Genomic DNA, 14,944 nt, shown 5'->3' with positions numbered 1-14,944 from the left:
TGTGATCTACCCTGAAGAGTATCTTGCTTGTCTGTAAACCCTTATTTCTTCTTCAAATCTGAGTAACTTTTAGTAGATATTTGTTTCATTTTAAAAAACAGACTTTAAGGACTAAGAGTAACTTTCCAGACTCCTTGTCGGAATTAAAATTTCACACCACAGAAACGTTTAATAACGAATATTGACCAACAGATTACAACAGTAAAGTTGTACAATAAATAATGAAGCTTCCTAACTTTCTTTACCAAAAAAAACATGAACTGATGAAACAACAATAGAGAGTTAACACTCATTTCAGAGAAAAGGCACATCCAGGCCCAACAGTCAAGACGGCCCGTAAAATGCAGTGTTACACTTACACCGCGTGGAATTGGCTGAACGCAGTAACTGACTCTGGGAGACTGAAGCACAGCAAGTCTGAGAAGCGGCAGATGTGAAGACGCCCTCGGGCAGAGTGCTCTGTTCCCAGTGCAGAAGGTCCCAAGATGGTGACGACAGCAGCAGTCCTCAGAGACTGGACCGCCTCTCAGGCCTCGGCACACACCTGGCAATTGCCACCCGCCACAGCACCGGGGCCAGCAAGAGGCTGAGTGTGGTCACACCCAGGATGAGAAGGTACACCTGAAACAGGTAAGGCTGGGCATCAGCTCAAGACCAGGATGGGCGCGCCTGTTTGGGCATCAAAGCCATCAGAGCTCTGTGCCAGGTGGCGTCCATCCCCTCACAGGTGGACGTGCAATTCTCAATGCCTCCGAGCCAGATCTTTCGTATCCATTCTGCCCACATTTACGAGGAGCAGGTGTGCAGGCTTGTCATTCCAAGCATCACTCAGCACGTGGCTTTTCCAGCCAGCGTCAGAGATGGGGGGGGGAGCGGATCAAAAAACCCCCAAATGTTCCCATATTTATATAACAAACTTTCACATCCTTTGTATTAAGGTTTTAATTCCAACCCTCCCAAATCTGGAAACTGTTTTCAGAAGCACTTCTGACAATTCTAATTCTCCTTTCAAAAGTGGGCATTTGCTGCAATGTATTTTCCAATTAAAAAAAAAAAAAAAGCACGCACTTCCATAGACTAAGGTTCTGCTCACACCTTTCAGTGGTTTAGTTCAGACAGCACTCAGCGCCCTGGCTGGATGCTGCCCCAGGAGAGACAGGGGAGCACAGGGCCTGGTTTACGTCCATTAACGCATTCCTGCTTCTCAGAGTCACTGATGCACTAACTAGCTCACGGGTTCAGCTCTTTTGGGAGAAGCAGAGGGGCCTGGCTGGACTTGCTGCTGCACCTGCTGTGGGAGGAACTGTGGTCCTGCAGTGTGAACTGGGGACAAAAGCCCTGCACCCTGAGTGCGGGGGGCAGCGTGGCCCACCTCCCTGTCCACAGTGCACTAGGCAGACCAGGAGGGGTATCCACACGAACTGTGGCTGGAGTGGGGTGGAGACTCACCTCCCGAGAAATGACACGGGCTCTGCGTGCTCTGCTCCCAAGGACCAGAGAGAACTCGCTGACTTGGGCCAGCCCTGCGGCCACGATCCACTTGATATACTGGCTGGTCTTGGGCAGGAGGAGAGACAGGACCAGGGCTGCCAGGACAAACTGCAGGAGCAGCCAGTCAGGGCTTGGCCAGAGTCCAGAGCACAACCCCCAGGAAGCAGGGGGACCTGGGGCTGAGCCGCCCTCAGCGACGCACCGGGGACACAGAGACACCCACAGAGCACAGACCATCCCGAACCACCACAGGAACACTGGAGAAAGCAAGGCTTTCCCGCCCCACTGAGTTAACAGCAGTGAATACTATGCAGCATTCAGTGTGGACATAAAGAAAACCCAGAGAAACAGCCTAGAGCGGGTGGGGTGCAGCTGCACAACCGCGGGGGCGGGGGGGGACTCTGGCTCCTTCACTGGAAATATTTTGGGCCAGTTTTCATAACCAGCAGTTCCTGAACAGGTCACTCCTCAGCCCCTGAGCCTACCGCCATCACAGGGACCAACAATCTGCAGGCTCAGAGGACAGACAAGTGGAAAGCAAGCTCAGTGGCTTTATTAAAACTATGCTTTATCGCATGTGGTCGGGGGGCCTGTGGTTCTTTATAGAGTCACTTCAAAGAGAAGTCAAACTGCAGAGCATGGTGTCAGGGGGAATCCAGCAAGTGACTTCCTCAGTTCCAGCTTTCAAGTCCCCGATTTCTTTTCCTTTTTTTATTTTTATTTTTTCCCTTAAAAATTTTTTTTTTCTTCTTATGGTTGCACCTGTGGCATACGCCTAGGGGTCAAATCAGAGCTGCAGCTGCTGGCCTACACCACAGCCACAGCAACGTGGGATCCCAGCTGCATCTGCAACCTACGCCACAGCTCATGGCAGCGCTGGATCCTTATTAACCCACTGAACAAGGCCAGGGATCGAATCTGCATCCTCGTGGATATTAGTTGGGTTTGTGTCCACTGGGCCACAGTGAGAACTCCTAAAGTCCCCGTTTTCAACGCAAAGAATCTTGAGACAAAGGATCACACAGATCCAAGAACCCCAAGTTGCCTGGCCATGCCCACCTGGGGAGGGGGACGGACGCGTTCAGGCAAAGGGCCTGGCGGGGGTCGGGCACGGGAGTGGCACATGAGCTGAGCACAAGAGGGACAGTCTGGGCTGCGGGGAGGAGTCGTACCTTCATGACCACCACCGACAGCGTGAGGACCAGCAGGACGCTGAGCTCGTACAGCACGAAGGTGGGGAAGACGTGGAGGCCTGTGGGACAGGAGCCGGTGACCGCCAGCCTCCCGCCAACCCCGCCCCTCCTGCGCCTGTCCGAGCACCTGTGGCCCCACGCTCCGCCATTAGGACAGGAAGTCCCACCCAGAGGCCTGGCGACTCAGTTCCACTGTCCACGAGTACTTGAGAACCTGCTTCCCAGGCACTCAGTCCCCTGGGGCCGTGCTGGGACACACAGAAGCCGCGCTGCCACCCTGCCGAGGAGCGGCCTCGCACAACAACCAATGGGCTGTCTATGGCCTGAGCCCAACGCCCCTCCTTTCACTAAGATCCCCTCAGGCCCCAGACTCCACAGGAACCGTTATCACAGCACAAACTGCAGGAAACACGTGTAAGCAGACGAGACCCAGCGGGCACGTCACCGCTGGAGGAGGAGGGTCACCTATAGACGCGAAGAAGATGATGGCCAGGAAATCCCGGACGGGCTCCACGTAGGACAGGACCTCATCGGCGACCATGTGGCCCTGGGAGGAGATGAGGGCTCCAGCCAGGAAGCAGCCCAGCTCCATGGACACATCCAGCAGCTCCGTGACCTGAAGTGAGAACACGGGTCACGCCCCACACACGGACCAGCTTCTCTGCCACAGAGACGCACCCAAAGGGTCCCTCCGACCCGTCGGGATGTCACAGTGAAACTGAGACGAGCTTCGCCCTCGCCTGTCCAGGCCCTGGGGGTGTCCCAGGAGAGGACAAGACGGAGAACGACAGGTAATGACCAGAAGAGAGAAGGAATGGTCTCGAAACAGCGGGAAGCGTCAGTCACACAGACTGCTGTGGGATTATCTGAGTACGTCCCCGAACCCAAGCATTTGCGAGAGGCTTTCTTCCCCCCAAATCAGGGAACAGCCTGACTACCACGCGTGAACCTTGAGCTGCTGGAGGGAAGCAAACACGGAGAACCACGGGTCCACAGTGGCCAGCACTGCAGGTGCATCACCAGACCCTGGCAGTGAGGACGTGCTCGTTCCTGAGAGGTGCCAAGCCTGACGGACCTCCTGCCGGGATAGCACCGACGCTGAGCAGCTTGAAACAAGCAGGAGGTGTTTGATCTGAGCAGGTAAAGCTGCAAGAGAGCAGCAGCAAACAGGCGAACACAGACGCAGACACCCCCGACGACGGTGTCAGAGCACAGACGCCAAAAGCCAACCTGCCCAACAGCAGCGTCCACACCAAACACCACGCAGGCCAGGCAGCTTAGACGTGGTAAGCAGGCGGCGCCCCCGGGTGTGTGGAGTCACAGGAGCGGCAACAAGACGTGCTGTTGTGTGAAAACTGACTGTCAAACCTACACCCTGTGGACGCTGGGAGCCTGTGATCACAGCCAGACAAGTGGCAGAGGAGCTGGGACGACAGGAGGCAGGGGCTCTGCACCTCGGCCGCTTAGCTTCTGTGAGGTGGCCTTGGTCCTCCGGCACGGTTGGGGGTGCTCCTGGAAAGCAGGTCCTGACCACCACCCCACGCCCACCGCACCTGCCATGGACGGCAGGTCTCCCCGAGAAAAGCAAGCCCCGCATATCCAGAGGACAGCACGGAGCACCCTGCGGACACCTCTCAGGCCGACAGGGTGCGGGAGGGCCACGTCCTGTGGAAAGGGTCACTGCACCACCTCAGAACGAGGGACTTCTGGGAGTTCCCATCATGGCGCAGTGGAAATGAATCCGACCAGGAACCATGAGGATGCGAGTTCGATCCCTGGCCTCGCTCAGTGGGTTAAGGATCCAGCATTGCCGTGAACGGTGGTGTAGGTTGCAGATGCAGCTTGGATCCCGCACTGCTATGGCTGTGGTGTAGGCCGGCAGCTGTAGCTCTGATTCGCCCCCTAGCCTGGGAACCTCCATATGCCGCAGGTGCGGCCCTAAAAGGACAAAAAAAAAAAACCAGAACAAGGGATTTCTGGTCATACAGCGCCATTAAGAAAGTGAGAAGGCCAGTCACAAGCTGGAAGACGTTAGCAATACTCTCAGCAGAAAAGAGTGAGGTGGTGACACAGGCCCCGCGAGGGGCCAGCCTTTCAGACGTGCTCCAGAGCAGCCAGATGCCAAGGCCATTGGACACAAGGCCCTGCACACAAGGCGCCCAGAGAGGCAGAGCACCAGGCACGGAAGGCACCCACATGGTCACAGTCACGGGGTGGGGAGAAGCGGTCTCTCCCGTGCTAGAAACGTCGGGCACTGGACAGTGGTGACCACCGCACCGCCTTGTCAACGTGCTGAAAACCACTGAATTGGAGACTTTGCTTAAAATGGTCACTTTCCTTATGCGGATTTCACCTTCAGTTACAAAAAAGAAGACAGTAGAGCCTGCTTGCCTCTGCCCACTTGTACCTCTCTAAGTGTCCTGTCTTCCCAAGTCTATTTCTTGCCTATCAAAAAAACAAAAAAAAAAAAAGAAAGACAAAAAATCGCCAGAACACATAAAAAAACGGCAAATGTGTAAGAAGATAACCACCCCAAGAGAGAAATGACGGGAAGACTCAGGCGCACCCTGAGGAGGAGGCCCCCAGGGAGACGAGCAAGGTGCACGCCCATCGGCCGTCAGGGACACAAACGCCCAAGGCCACCAAGACAGCCCCGCAGAAGGCCGCCAACAGCCCAGCCCGCAGCACGCACCGCAGGGACGGAGCAGCCCTGAGGCGGCGGCCACCAGGAGGCCACGTCAAGCCGTCCAGGTGACATTTCAGAGGAACACCCCCAGGACGGATGCAGCAAGTAGAACCTGGCATCATCGCTGAGCAGCTGGGGACAAAAGCCAACCTTAACCCTCTCCTAGAGTCTAAAATGCTGGCAGGCAAACCACGTAAGACAGCAATGCTCCTTCATTCCTTTACGCGGGCAAACGTCTCTCGTGACGGAACTGCAGACTCACGTGCATTTCTACAAGGTAACCCGGGGACCCCTCACCCTCCCCTAGTTCCCAAGTCACAGCAGGAGGTCACAGCCCAAGTCCCACGGACATGACACAGTGGAGACAGGGGGACCGGCCTCCCCTTCAGCCCCGCCTCCACACCCGGGGCCAACGACCATCCTCCGGCCGAAACGGGCTTCACAAACGCCGCAGAGGGGCAGTCACTCAGGACCCGACCTTTGGGACAGGCGCTCTGCACTCAGCACACCGGTCCAGCGACTCAGAGACCAAAGGTTTAGAGGCTGGTGCCCGCCCCCCGCCCCCCGGCCCAGACGCACAGAGCTGGCGAGCCAGGCGCCCGTGGGAGGACCCCCGGGTGGGTCTGGGCAGCGTGAGCAAGGCTATTACAAAAGCCGGTGGGCACAGGCCTGCCACTCTGGCCGCATCGAGGGGGCGGCTGCTCCTGCGCATGGCGATACCACCACAATGCAGACTCTTCAGGGGTCCTCTGGCACCTGCCCCCTGCCCCGGGAGAGCCCTTCCTTTCTGGAGGAGCTGCTGCCAATGCAGACCTCTCAGAGCCTGGCAGCAAAGGACAGCAGGCTGCCGCCAGCTTGTTCCCATCACACAGCTGATCTTCTCACGCTGCCCACCTCACTTCGGGGGCAAAGCTGCGGCGGGTCTAAGACCCAGGGGTCCACAGCCGGGAAGTGGTTTCAGCAGCGCCCACCAGGGGAGCAAACCTGACAGCACATGGTTGTGCAGAGGCGAGGAACCCCGACAGGCATCTGCAACATTCAGCCACTCGTGAAACAAAAGCTCAAGAGCCGATCCCGGGCACTCCGTGAGCAAGGCGGATGAGGACAGAGGCAAGGGGCGGGCCTTACCGTCAGCATGAGGAAGATGAAGGCGGAGGTTCCCAGGGTGAGGAGCTCCTTGTTCCCCTTGCCCTCCGCGTGCAGCTTCCGGAAACACGGGCCCACCAGGCAAGCCTTCAGCACGAGGCAGAAGAGGAGAACAGCCGCGAGGGAGAGCAGGACCTGCCCGACCAGCGCCAGGATCCGCAGGAGCTCCACGGCGACGCTGGGAGAGACAGAGACGGCAGGTGCGTTACTCTCCCGCAGAGCCGCCGCCCTCTCGGCCCGCGAAACGGCCCGTCACTGGTTGTCAGCATCACAAAGTACACGACCCCAATGGCACACATGCTTATTTTTAAATGTCAAAATAAAATCCATCAAACATTGACCTCGGAGATCAAGTTAACTGACTCAAATACAGGAGGGAATTGTGCTGCAATTACGGCTTCACAGGGTGTAACGGGGGCGCGTGACCGGCAGCCCGAACAGCCCAGTCAATACCCCGTGATACGGCTCCTGGCCGGGAACCGAACGCTCCACTTGAGAGTCTTCGAATGTAAGCTGACAGCGGCCCGAGAGGTCGCGCGGCAGAGTCAGAAACGGACACGCCACCGGGGAGTTCCAGTGGCCTCAGAAAACTCCAAACTGTACACCTGTTGTTTAGCCATGGAGAAGAGGACTCCGGGCTAAGCTCTTTCCAGACTGCGCCATGCAGAGCTCAACACATCCTTAAGATCGCAACATAAGACTGTCACGAGAAAGGTGATACTGTGTATTTACTGTGTTTACAGTAACTTACATGCTTTTTAACCCTAGTTCTCCATTAGGAAACCACTCAGGCCAAAATTCTGGCCTAAGATCCTTGACGGAAGCACATAAATCCTACGCCGAGAGAGGATCTCCCTGCAGCCGTGCCTGAAGCAGCAGCCCCAGAGGTACCCCCAGGTGTGCACGAGACAGAGGGTCAGGGCAGAGGGCAGAGCACCCACGCCTGCCCGCTCAGGGCAGACAGGCTGGGGAGGAGCTGGGCTCTGCACCCCAGCAGGAAGGGAAATCTGCTCGAGTCCCGGCCAGGCCCCCTGCCCGGCAGTCGCCACCCTACCTGGCTGAACCCGCCCTGGGGCAGCACCCCAATGACTCCTGACTGGCCCCCTCCAGGTGGCTGCAGAGGCCAAAGCCCCTGCAATGTGTGGACAGCCTGCTGGGAGATGCTGAAGCCCCAGAGTGACAGCTGGAGGTGGGGACTTTGGGGGCTGGGTTTAGAGGAGTCAGGAGGATGGGGCCTGTGGTGGGACGAGCGGCCTTAGGAAGAAACCAGAGAGCTCCGTGCCCCTAGCACCCCGGCCACAGGAATACAGTGAGCAGAGAATGGTCTGAGAGGGGGCCACCCTGATCTCCAACCTCCAACATCCAGCCTCCAGGACCCTGGACAGTGAGCAATAATCACTGCACAAGCCACCCTGTCTGTGGCTCTGCTACAGAGCCCAAACCAGACACCAAGACACCTCGTAATTACATTTCTGAAAACTAAAAACAGAGAAGTCTTGAGAAACCATGAAAAGTCAGAGAGAAACCATGCATGATGCCAGAGAGAAGCAGCATAGCAGGAAAGGAACATCCACCGCAGACCGACGTCCAGGGGCCACGTCCTCCAAGACAAAGGGACACAAGGCTTTCAGATGAGGAAACAAAGCAGACCCATCATGAGCGGATGACCAGAGCCCCCACAGAAGGGAGACAGAGACACCCGGGGCTTGAGAAGGAGAGGAGGTTGGAATGGGTGTGACAGTGTGCGCAACGGACAAGCTGCCTCGTGAGCTTCAGACATCCTGCGTCACTGCTGAGGCGTTAACTTAAAAACCATCTGGGAGTTCCCGTTGTGGCGCAGTGGTTAACGAATCCGACTAGGAACCATGAGGTTGCGGGTTCAAGCCCTGGCCTTGCTCAGTGGGTTAAGGATCCGGCGTTGCCGTGAGCTGTGGTGTAGGCCACAGATATGCTCGGATCCTGCGTTGCTGTGGCTCTGGCATAGGCCAGTGGCTACAGCGCTGATTCGACCCCTAGCCTGGGAACCTCCATATGCCACGGGAAGCAGCCCTAGAAAAGGCAAAAAGACAAAAATAAAGAAATAAATGAATACATAAAAACCATCTGATGTGCTGCTCGACCTGGGTAGAGAAAACAACAATTACATGTGAAAAGCTGAGGAGGAAAGGGCCCCTTTCTCAAGGAAAACAGGCTCCCTTGTTTCACGGGAAACGGTGAAATGCTGACAGCAAGCTGATGAAGTCCACGTGGGGCAACTGTGATGCCAGGAGCAGCCACGGGAAAACACACAAAGCAGTAGATTCAAACACATAAATCAGGATGGAATCCTTCAAACAAGCAAGGAACCCACAGGGACATGAGCCAGATGAAAAAGAACCAGAATCTGAGACCCCAAAACGAGAGGCTTAAGTCCTAACGACACTAGTCACCTTGAACGCAAATGGTCTCCACGCACCAACTGGAAGACACGTGCTGGGAGGATTACGAAAACATCACCCGGCAAGGAGCCGTCCCCAAGAAAGTCACTTCAAGAGAGGGTGAGGCAGCAGGACAAGACACACCACTGCGCCCGTGAATAAAGACGAAAAGCCGGTAACTGTATATTAACACCAGGTAAAGAAAATCTCAGGGCACGAAAACGTGCTGGAACAAGAGGAGTATCACACGATGAAAAGTGGGCCCAGCCACGGGCCGAGGCCAGGAGCGCGAAAGGAGAAACAGGCGGGCTGTTGTAACCGGGGCTTCTACAACCGCAGCAAGAACACAGAAGAAGCGGACCACGAGGAACGGACAGGACCGACACACCCCAAACCCCACTCAGCAACAGCCACGCACACCTTCTGTTTGCAAGGGACTCCGGAGGCCATATCCTCGGTGGCCTCAACGAATTTAAGGAACTCCAGTCATTCAAAGTGTGTGTTATTTTACTCTAGTGGAATCAGACTGGAAATCAATACAAGAGACAAGAGAAAACCATCCAACACTCGGAAAATAAGCAACACACTTCTAAACAATCCATGGGTCAGAGAGGACGCATCCGAGGAAAATTTTTAAATGCCTTTAATTGAATGGAAATAAAAACACAATATATTAAAATAAATGAGTGCAGCTAACAGTGCTGTGAGAGAAATGCACAGCACTAACTACTTACAGCAGAGAAGAAGGTTCCAAATCAATAATCTGAGTTCATACCACAAAAACCTAGAAAAAGAAGAGCAAAATAAACCTAAAGCAAACAGAAGGGAAGAAACGCTAACGAGGAGGCAGAAACCAATGAAACTGAAAACAGAAAAACAAAGAAACAAGGCAATGAAACGAAGCACTGGGACCTGGAAAAGAAGAACAAAGAATGAAACAGAGAGCACTGCGGACCTCACTGACGTCTGAAGAGGAGTTCCCGTTGTGGCTCAGCCGTAACAATCCCGACAAGCATCCACGAAGTGGTGGGTTCGATCCCCAGCCTCACTCAGTGGGTTAAGGATCTGGCGTTGCTGTGAGCTGTGGTGTAGGTCACAGGCGTGGCTTGGATCTGGCGTTGCTGTGGCTGTGGGGTTGGCCTGCAGCTGCAGCTCCCTTTCAATGCCGAGCCTGGGAACTTCCATACGCCTCAATGAGGCCCTGAAAGCAAAAAAAAAAAAAAAAAAAAAGATCGAGAGAGAGAGAGAGAGAGAGAGAGAGAGAGAGAGAGAGAGAGAGAGAGAAAAGGAAAATAAAGACATCCCTGGTGGCCTGGCAGTTAGGGATCTAGCATTGTCACAGCTGTGGTACAGGTTCAATCCCCGGCTTGGGAACTTCCAAATGCCATAAGCACAGCCAAAAAAAAAAAAAAAAAAAAGGAAAAATGGAGGCGTTCTTGTTGTGGCACAGAAGTGACGGACTCAACCAGTGGTCATGAGGATGCGGGTTTGATCCCCGGCCCCCCACTCAGTGGGTTAAGGACGCAGTGTCGTCGCAAGCTACAGAGCAGCTTACAGACACGGCTCGGATCTGGCGTGGCTGTGGCTGTGGCACAGGCCGGCCGCTGCAGCTCTGATTTGACCCCTAGCCTGAACTTCCATATGCAGAGGGGGCAGCCCTACAAAGACAAAAAAAAAAAAAAAAAGGAAAATAAATACTACAAACAACTCTACACATTAAATGTGATAAACGAAATGGAATGGACTAACGTGTCAAAAAACCAAACTAGCACAACTCAACAATACGAGTTTCAACAGCCCTGTAACTATAAAGCAAATGAATTTGTAATTTCAGAGAACTCCCAAAAAAGGAAATCTTTTTTTTTTTTTTTTGGTTTTGTCTTTTTAGGGTTCCCCCGACAACATATGGAAGTTCCCAGGCTAAGGGTTGAATTGGAGCTGCGTCTGTGGCCTACACCACAGCTCACACTCACGGCAATGCTGGATCTTTAACCCACTAAGCAAGGCCAGGGATCAAACCCAAGTCCTCATGGATACTAGTCAGGTTCGTTAACCGCTGAGCCACGACAGAAACGCCCCAAAAAAAGGAATCTTAAGACTCAGATGGGGAGTTCCCATTGTGGTGCAGCAGAAACGAATCCGACTAGGAACCATGAGGTTGCAGGTTCAATCCCTGGCCTCGCTCAGTGGGTTAAGGATCTGGCATTGCTGTGAGCTGTAGTGTAGGTCACAGATGCGGCTCAGATCAGATGTTGCTGTTGCTGTGGTGTAGGCCGGCAGGTGTAGTTCTGACTGGACTCCCAGCCTGGGAACCTCCACATGCCACAGGTGTGGCCCTAAAAATCAAAGGAAAAAAAACAAAGACTCAGATGGTTTCCTGGAGAATTCTACCAAACATTTAAGAAAGAATAACAATTTTATACAATATTTTCTAGAAAATAGAAAACAAGGGAGGAAGGAATACCTTCCAAATTATTTATAAACCCAGTATTACCCTAATACCCAAACAAGGTAAAGACAATAAAAAAGAAAACGACACACCAATATCCTGCAGGACCTTAGGCACAAAATCCTCAACAAAATATTAGCAATCTGGATAAACCAATGCCTAAGAAGAACCATATACCACAACCCAGTGGGATTTATTCTGGGTATGCAAGCCTGGTTCAACCATCATCAATCAATGATTGTAATCCACCACATAAACTGGCCAAGGGAAAGCCATACAATCATCTTAACTGAGAAAGAAAAAGCATTTAACAAAACCCAACTCAATGAATGATAAACACTCCCAGCAAACTAGGAATAAGAGGGAACTTCCCTCCACGTGATAAAGAACAGTTACAAAAACCCCACAGCTGACTAACGTCACACTAAATGATGAAAAAAAATGAATGCTTTCCTTCAAAATCCGAAGGATGCAGGATGTCCACCCCCACCATCTTATCTACTAACAAAGTACTGGACATTGTAGCCAGTGCAATAAGGCAAGAAGAAGAAAGAAAAGACATGCGGGTTAGAAAGGAGGAAATAAAGCAGACACAACAGATCTCAGCATTTCAAAGTGGTTTCAAAAGAAATTTCAAAAAGCCCACGCATTTTTACCGATGGTATCATCACTGTACGAGATGAAATAAACAGAGCCTCTGGAAATATTTAAAGCACAATATTTATACGCTTAAGACAAACTCAAGTTTATTATCCTAACCCACATGTAATTTACCTTTAAACCTGACGGGCTCCCAATGTTTTCCAAGGGCATTTATTTTCTGGCAGGTGTTCTTGTCATGCATGGTATGTGCCACGTAACCCACAACCATCTGGGTTAATTCACTTTCCCCGTTCGGCTCCTCCCTCCGTGTGAACCTAAGCAAGTGCCACGTAACCCACAACCGTCTGGGTTAATTCACTTTCCCCGTTCGGCTCCTCCCTCCGTGTGAACCTAAGCAAGTGCCACATAGGATGTGGGATTAGGTCACCCGGAGAGAGGAGAGAAGGATCAGGGAATGGTGACGATGCAGGCGGAGACACTGAAAACCCACGGTGACAGCTCACACACAGCCACCCTCACCCACAACGTGCCAGGCACATGCTGAGCACTCTCACAGCCGCCTCATTTAACCCTAAGTCTCCGTCAGATCAGTACTGATATTACTTACGTCCACTCGACAGATGCTAAGACGGAGGCAGAGCACAGCTGAGCAACCCGCCGAGACCCCCACAGCCCAGGCAGCGAGACCCGGGGCCACGCGGCCCGCAGGCCTGGGCTGTGCCAGCTCTGCGTCTTTGAGAAAAGGCACTGAGCAGCACGGAGAGAAGCAAAAGCCTTGAAACTAGAAAAACGGACAAAGCAAGCAGGGCCCTCACCTGGAGTGCGCGCCGGCCCCTGCCTGGATGAAGGTGGGCAGGACGGCGATGAACAGCCCCAGCTGCACGTCCTGCATCACCAGCACTCCCAGCAGCACCGCGCTGTAGTCCACGTCACCTGCTTGAGAACAAAGTCATGAGGGGAACACGTCTGCAGCACTTCACAGCGTCCAGGTCACAAGAGTCGCTGTGCAAACAGTTTAGCTGCGTCTTTAAACAGGAACATGGACTTTAAAACCACTTTGGAAGCTATGACACTGAAACGTTTTAAAGATTTAAGAACTTTTTGTGAAAAACGCTCCCGGATATTTCATTTCCACTAGTTACTCGTTGCGTGCTTACAAAATAACCTCAGTATGAGAGTCTGGCCCCGCACACAAGAACAGGGCTGGCCTGGGTACCGCATCTATCTCCCTGGGTCCCTCCGAGCTCGTCAAGAGTGACCTGACCTGTCCCTTCCTGTCACGCCTGCTGGGCGGAGCCTGGCAGCCCAGGTCCCTTTGCCTCAATCCCACCATGACCCCCTCGCCGAGCAACCTCCCCTCCGAGATGAGCACGGACGTGGTGGAGAAACGCCGGCTCGTCAGGTGGACAGAACAGAAGAGCGTGAACCAGACGGGCCGCAGGGACCGCACGCGCCCCTGGAGGACGAAGGAAGAGGGTACAGCGTTTACAACCTCGGCGCCCATGCAGGCCTCCAAGCGTCTCCATTTTCAAACAGTACTTCTGCCTGTGGAGCTTTTCTTTTTGCTTTTTAGGGCTGAACCCATGGCATACGGAGGTTCCCAGGCTAGGGGTCAAATGACAGCTGCAGCCTACACCACAGCCACAGCAACGCAGGATCTGAGCCGTGTCTGCGACCCAACCACAGCTCATGGCAACGCTGGATCCCAACCCACCGAGCAAGGCCAGGGATCGAACCCACACCTTCATGGATCCTAGTCGGGTTCGTTAACCACCGAGCCACAAAGGGAACTCTGACCGTAAGAAGTTCTCAGGACAGGGACTAAATCCAAGCTGCAGCTGCAACCTACACCGAGGCTGTGCCAACGCCAGATCCCTAACCCAACGCACCGGACTAGGGATCAAACCCGCACCCTCCGCAGTGAGCCAAGTGGCTGCACTCAGATTTGTAACTCAGGGCAACGTGGCAGGAACTCCTGGCTGTGGACCTATTAAATGTCCTTCTCGACACTAAACTGTCATGTTCCCCTCCAAAATAAGCTAGTTTTTTTCCTTTAGAAAAAGCTGTGACAGGAATGTATTTATAAGATTAGTCCAATATTCTTCCATAAAAGAATAACCAAACCTAACGAGGTCGAAATCCCTCAATTCCAGCAAAAATTCCACTTTGATTAGAAGTTTAGGAGAGCCTTCTGGGAGGCTGGTTTTGTCTATTGTACGAAGTTAAATTTTGGTGAATAAAGTATCTTGGCTTAGAATTTTAAAACATCCTGAAGGGGTAATGATATGCGGCTGATGTTAGAGCCTTGTGTCTTCGAGGGTCATACAGTTGAGAAATACTTCCCTCCCAAGAACACTCAGGGTTTGGGATGCTGCACAGATCTTACTTTTGGGAGCTGCCTGGTGGTATAGTGGCTGGGACTGGGCGCTTTCACTGCTGCGGCCGGGGTTCAATCCCTGGTCTGGGAGCTGAGATCCCACATCAAGCTGCTATATGCTGTGCCCCCCCACCAAACCACAAAAAAGTAAAAAAAAAAAAAAAAAAAAAAAAAATCTTATTCTCAACACACACTGCGTTCTCTGTGGCCAATCTAATGACGGAGTCAGGATCCCACCACTGCAGTCTGAGGTTTCACACATGCCCATTCTACCGTCTCGGTGAGACCTGGCTGCAACTAAGAATCATCTGACGGCTGAGCGGTCTTCTCATCACTAGTGCTACGTGTGCTGGTACTGGGGTGCGGGCTGCCGCATTAGGAGCGATTTTCACCTTCCCACTTCACTTCTGGGCCGCCTTCGCCGTCACTTGGGAGGGGTGGCCCTAAGCACCAGGCCACAGGGACTCCGGGACCCCAGGGACAAGACTGCCGGCAATGGCAGCCAGTCCGGTTGCCGGCTGGGAGCTGGCAGCCACAGCCCACTGCCCAGAGAAGGCCAGCGGAAGGGGTGGCCCTCGGCGT

The 14,944-nt window shown here is 53.5% G+C and overlaps 1 protein-coding gene across 25 annotated transcripts in view; it reads right to left on the bottom strand.

The window, feature by feature from the left end:
• The window catches only part of TMCO3 (transmembrane and coiled-coil domains 3), a 44,440-nt gene that overhangs the window by 10,442 nt on the left and 19,054 nt on the right, over positions 1-14,944 (bottom strand). For 6 of the 25 annotated variants that reach the window (XM_084981114.1, XM_084981118.1, XM_084981113.1 and 3 more), the window contains 6 exon segments: positions 12,801-12,918; positions 6,499-6,694; positions 3,150-3,300; positions 2,664-2,743; positions 1,450-1,599; positions 144-621 (listed from right to left, as the gene is read on the bottom strand). In XM_084981114.1, coding sequence (XP_084837240.1) covers positions 508-621; positions 1,450-1,599; positions 2,664-2,743; positions 3,150-3,300; positions 6,499-6,694; positions 12,801-12,918 — 809 coding nt within the window. In that variant the 3' untranslated portion in view covers positions 144-507. 25 annotated transcript variants of the gene reach the window in all.

Source organism: Sus scrofa, chromosome 11 (assembly GCF_054392235.1).
Source record: "Sus scrofa isolate SSC_HxYL_T2T_F1_AM1 chromosome 11, Sscrofa_HxYL_maternal_Yorkshire_Landrace_v2.0, whole genome shotgun sequence".
Taxonomy (NCBI): domain Eukaryota; kingdom Metazoa; phylum Chordata; class Mammalia; order Artiodactyla; family Suidae; genus Sus; species Sus scrofa.
This window is presented reverse-complemented; position numbering and strand designations above follow the sequence as displayed.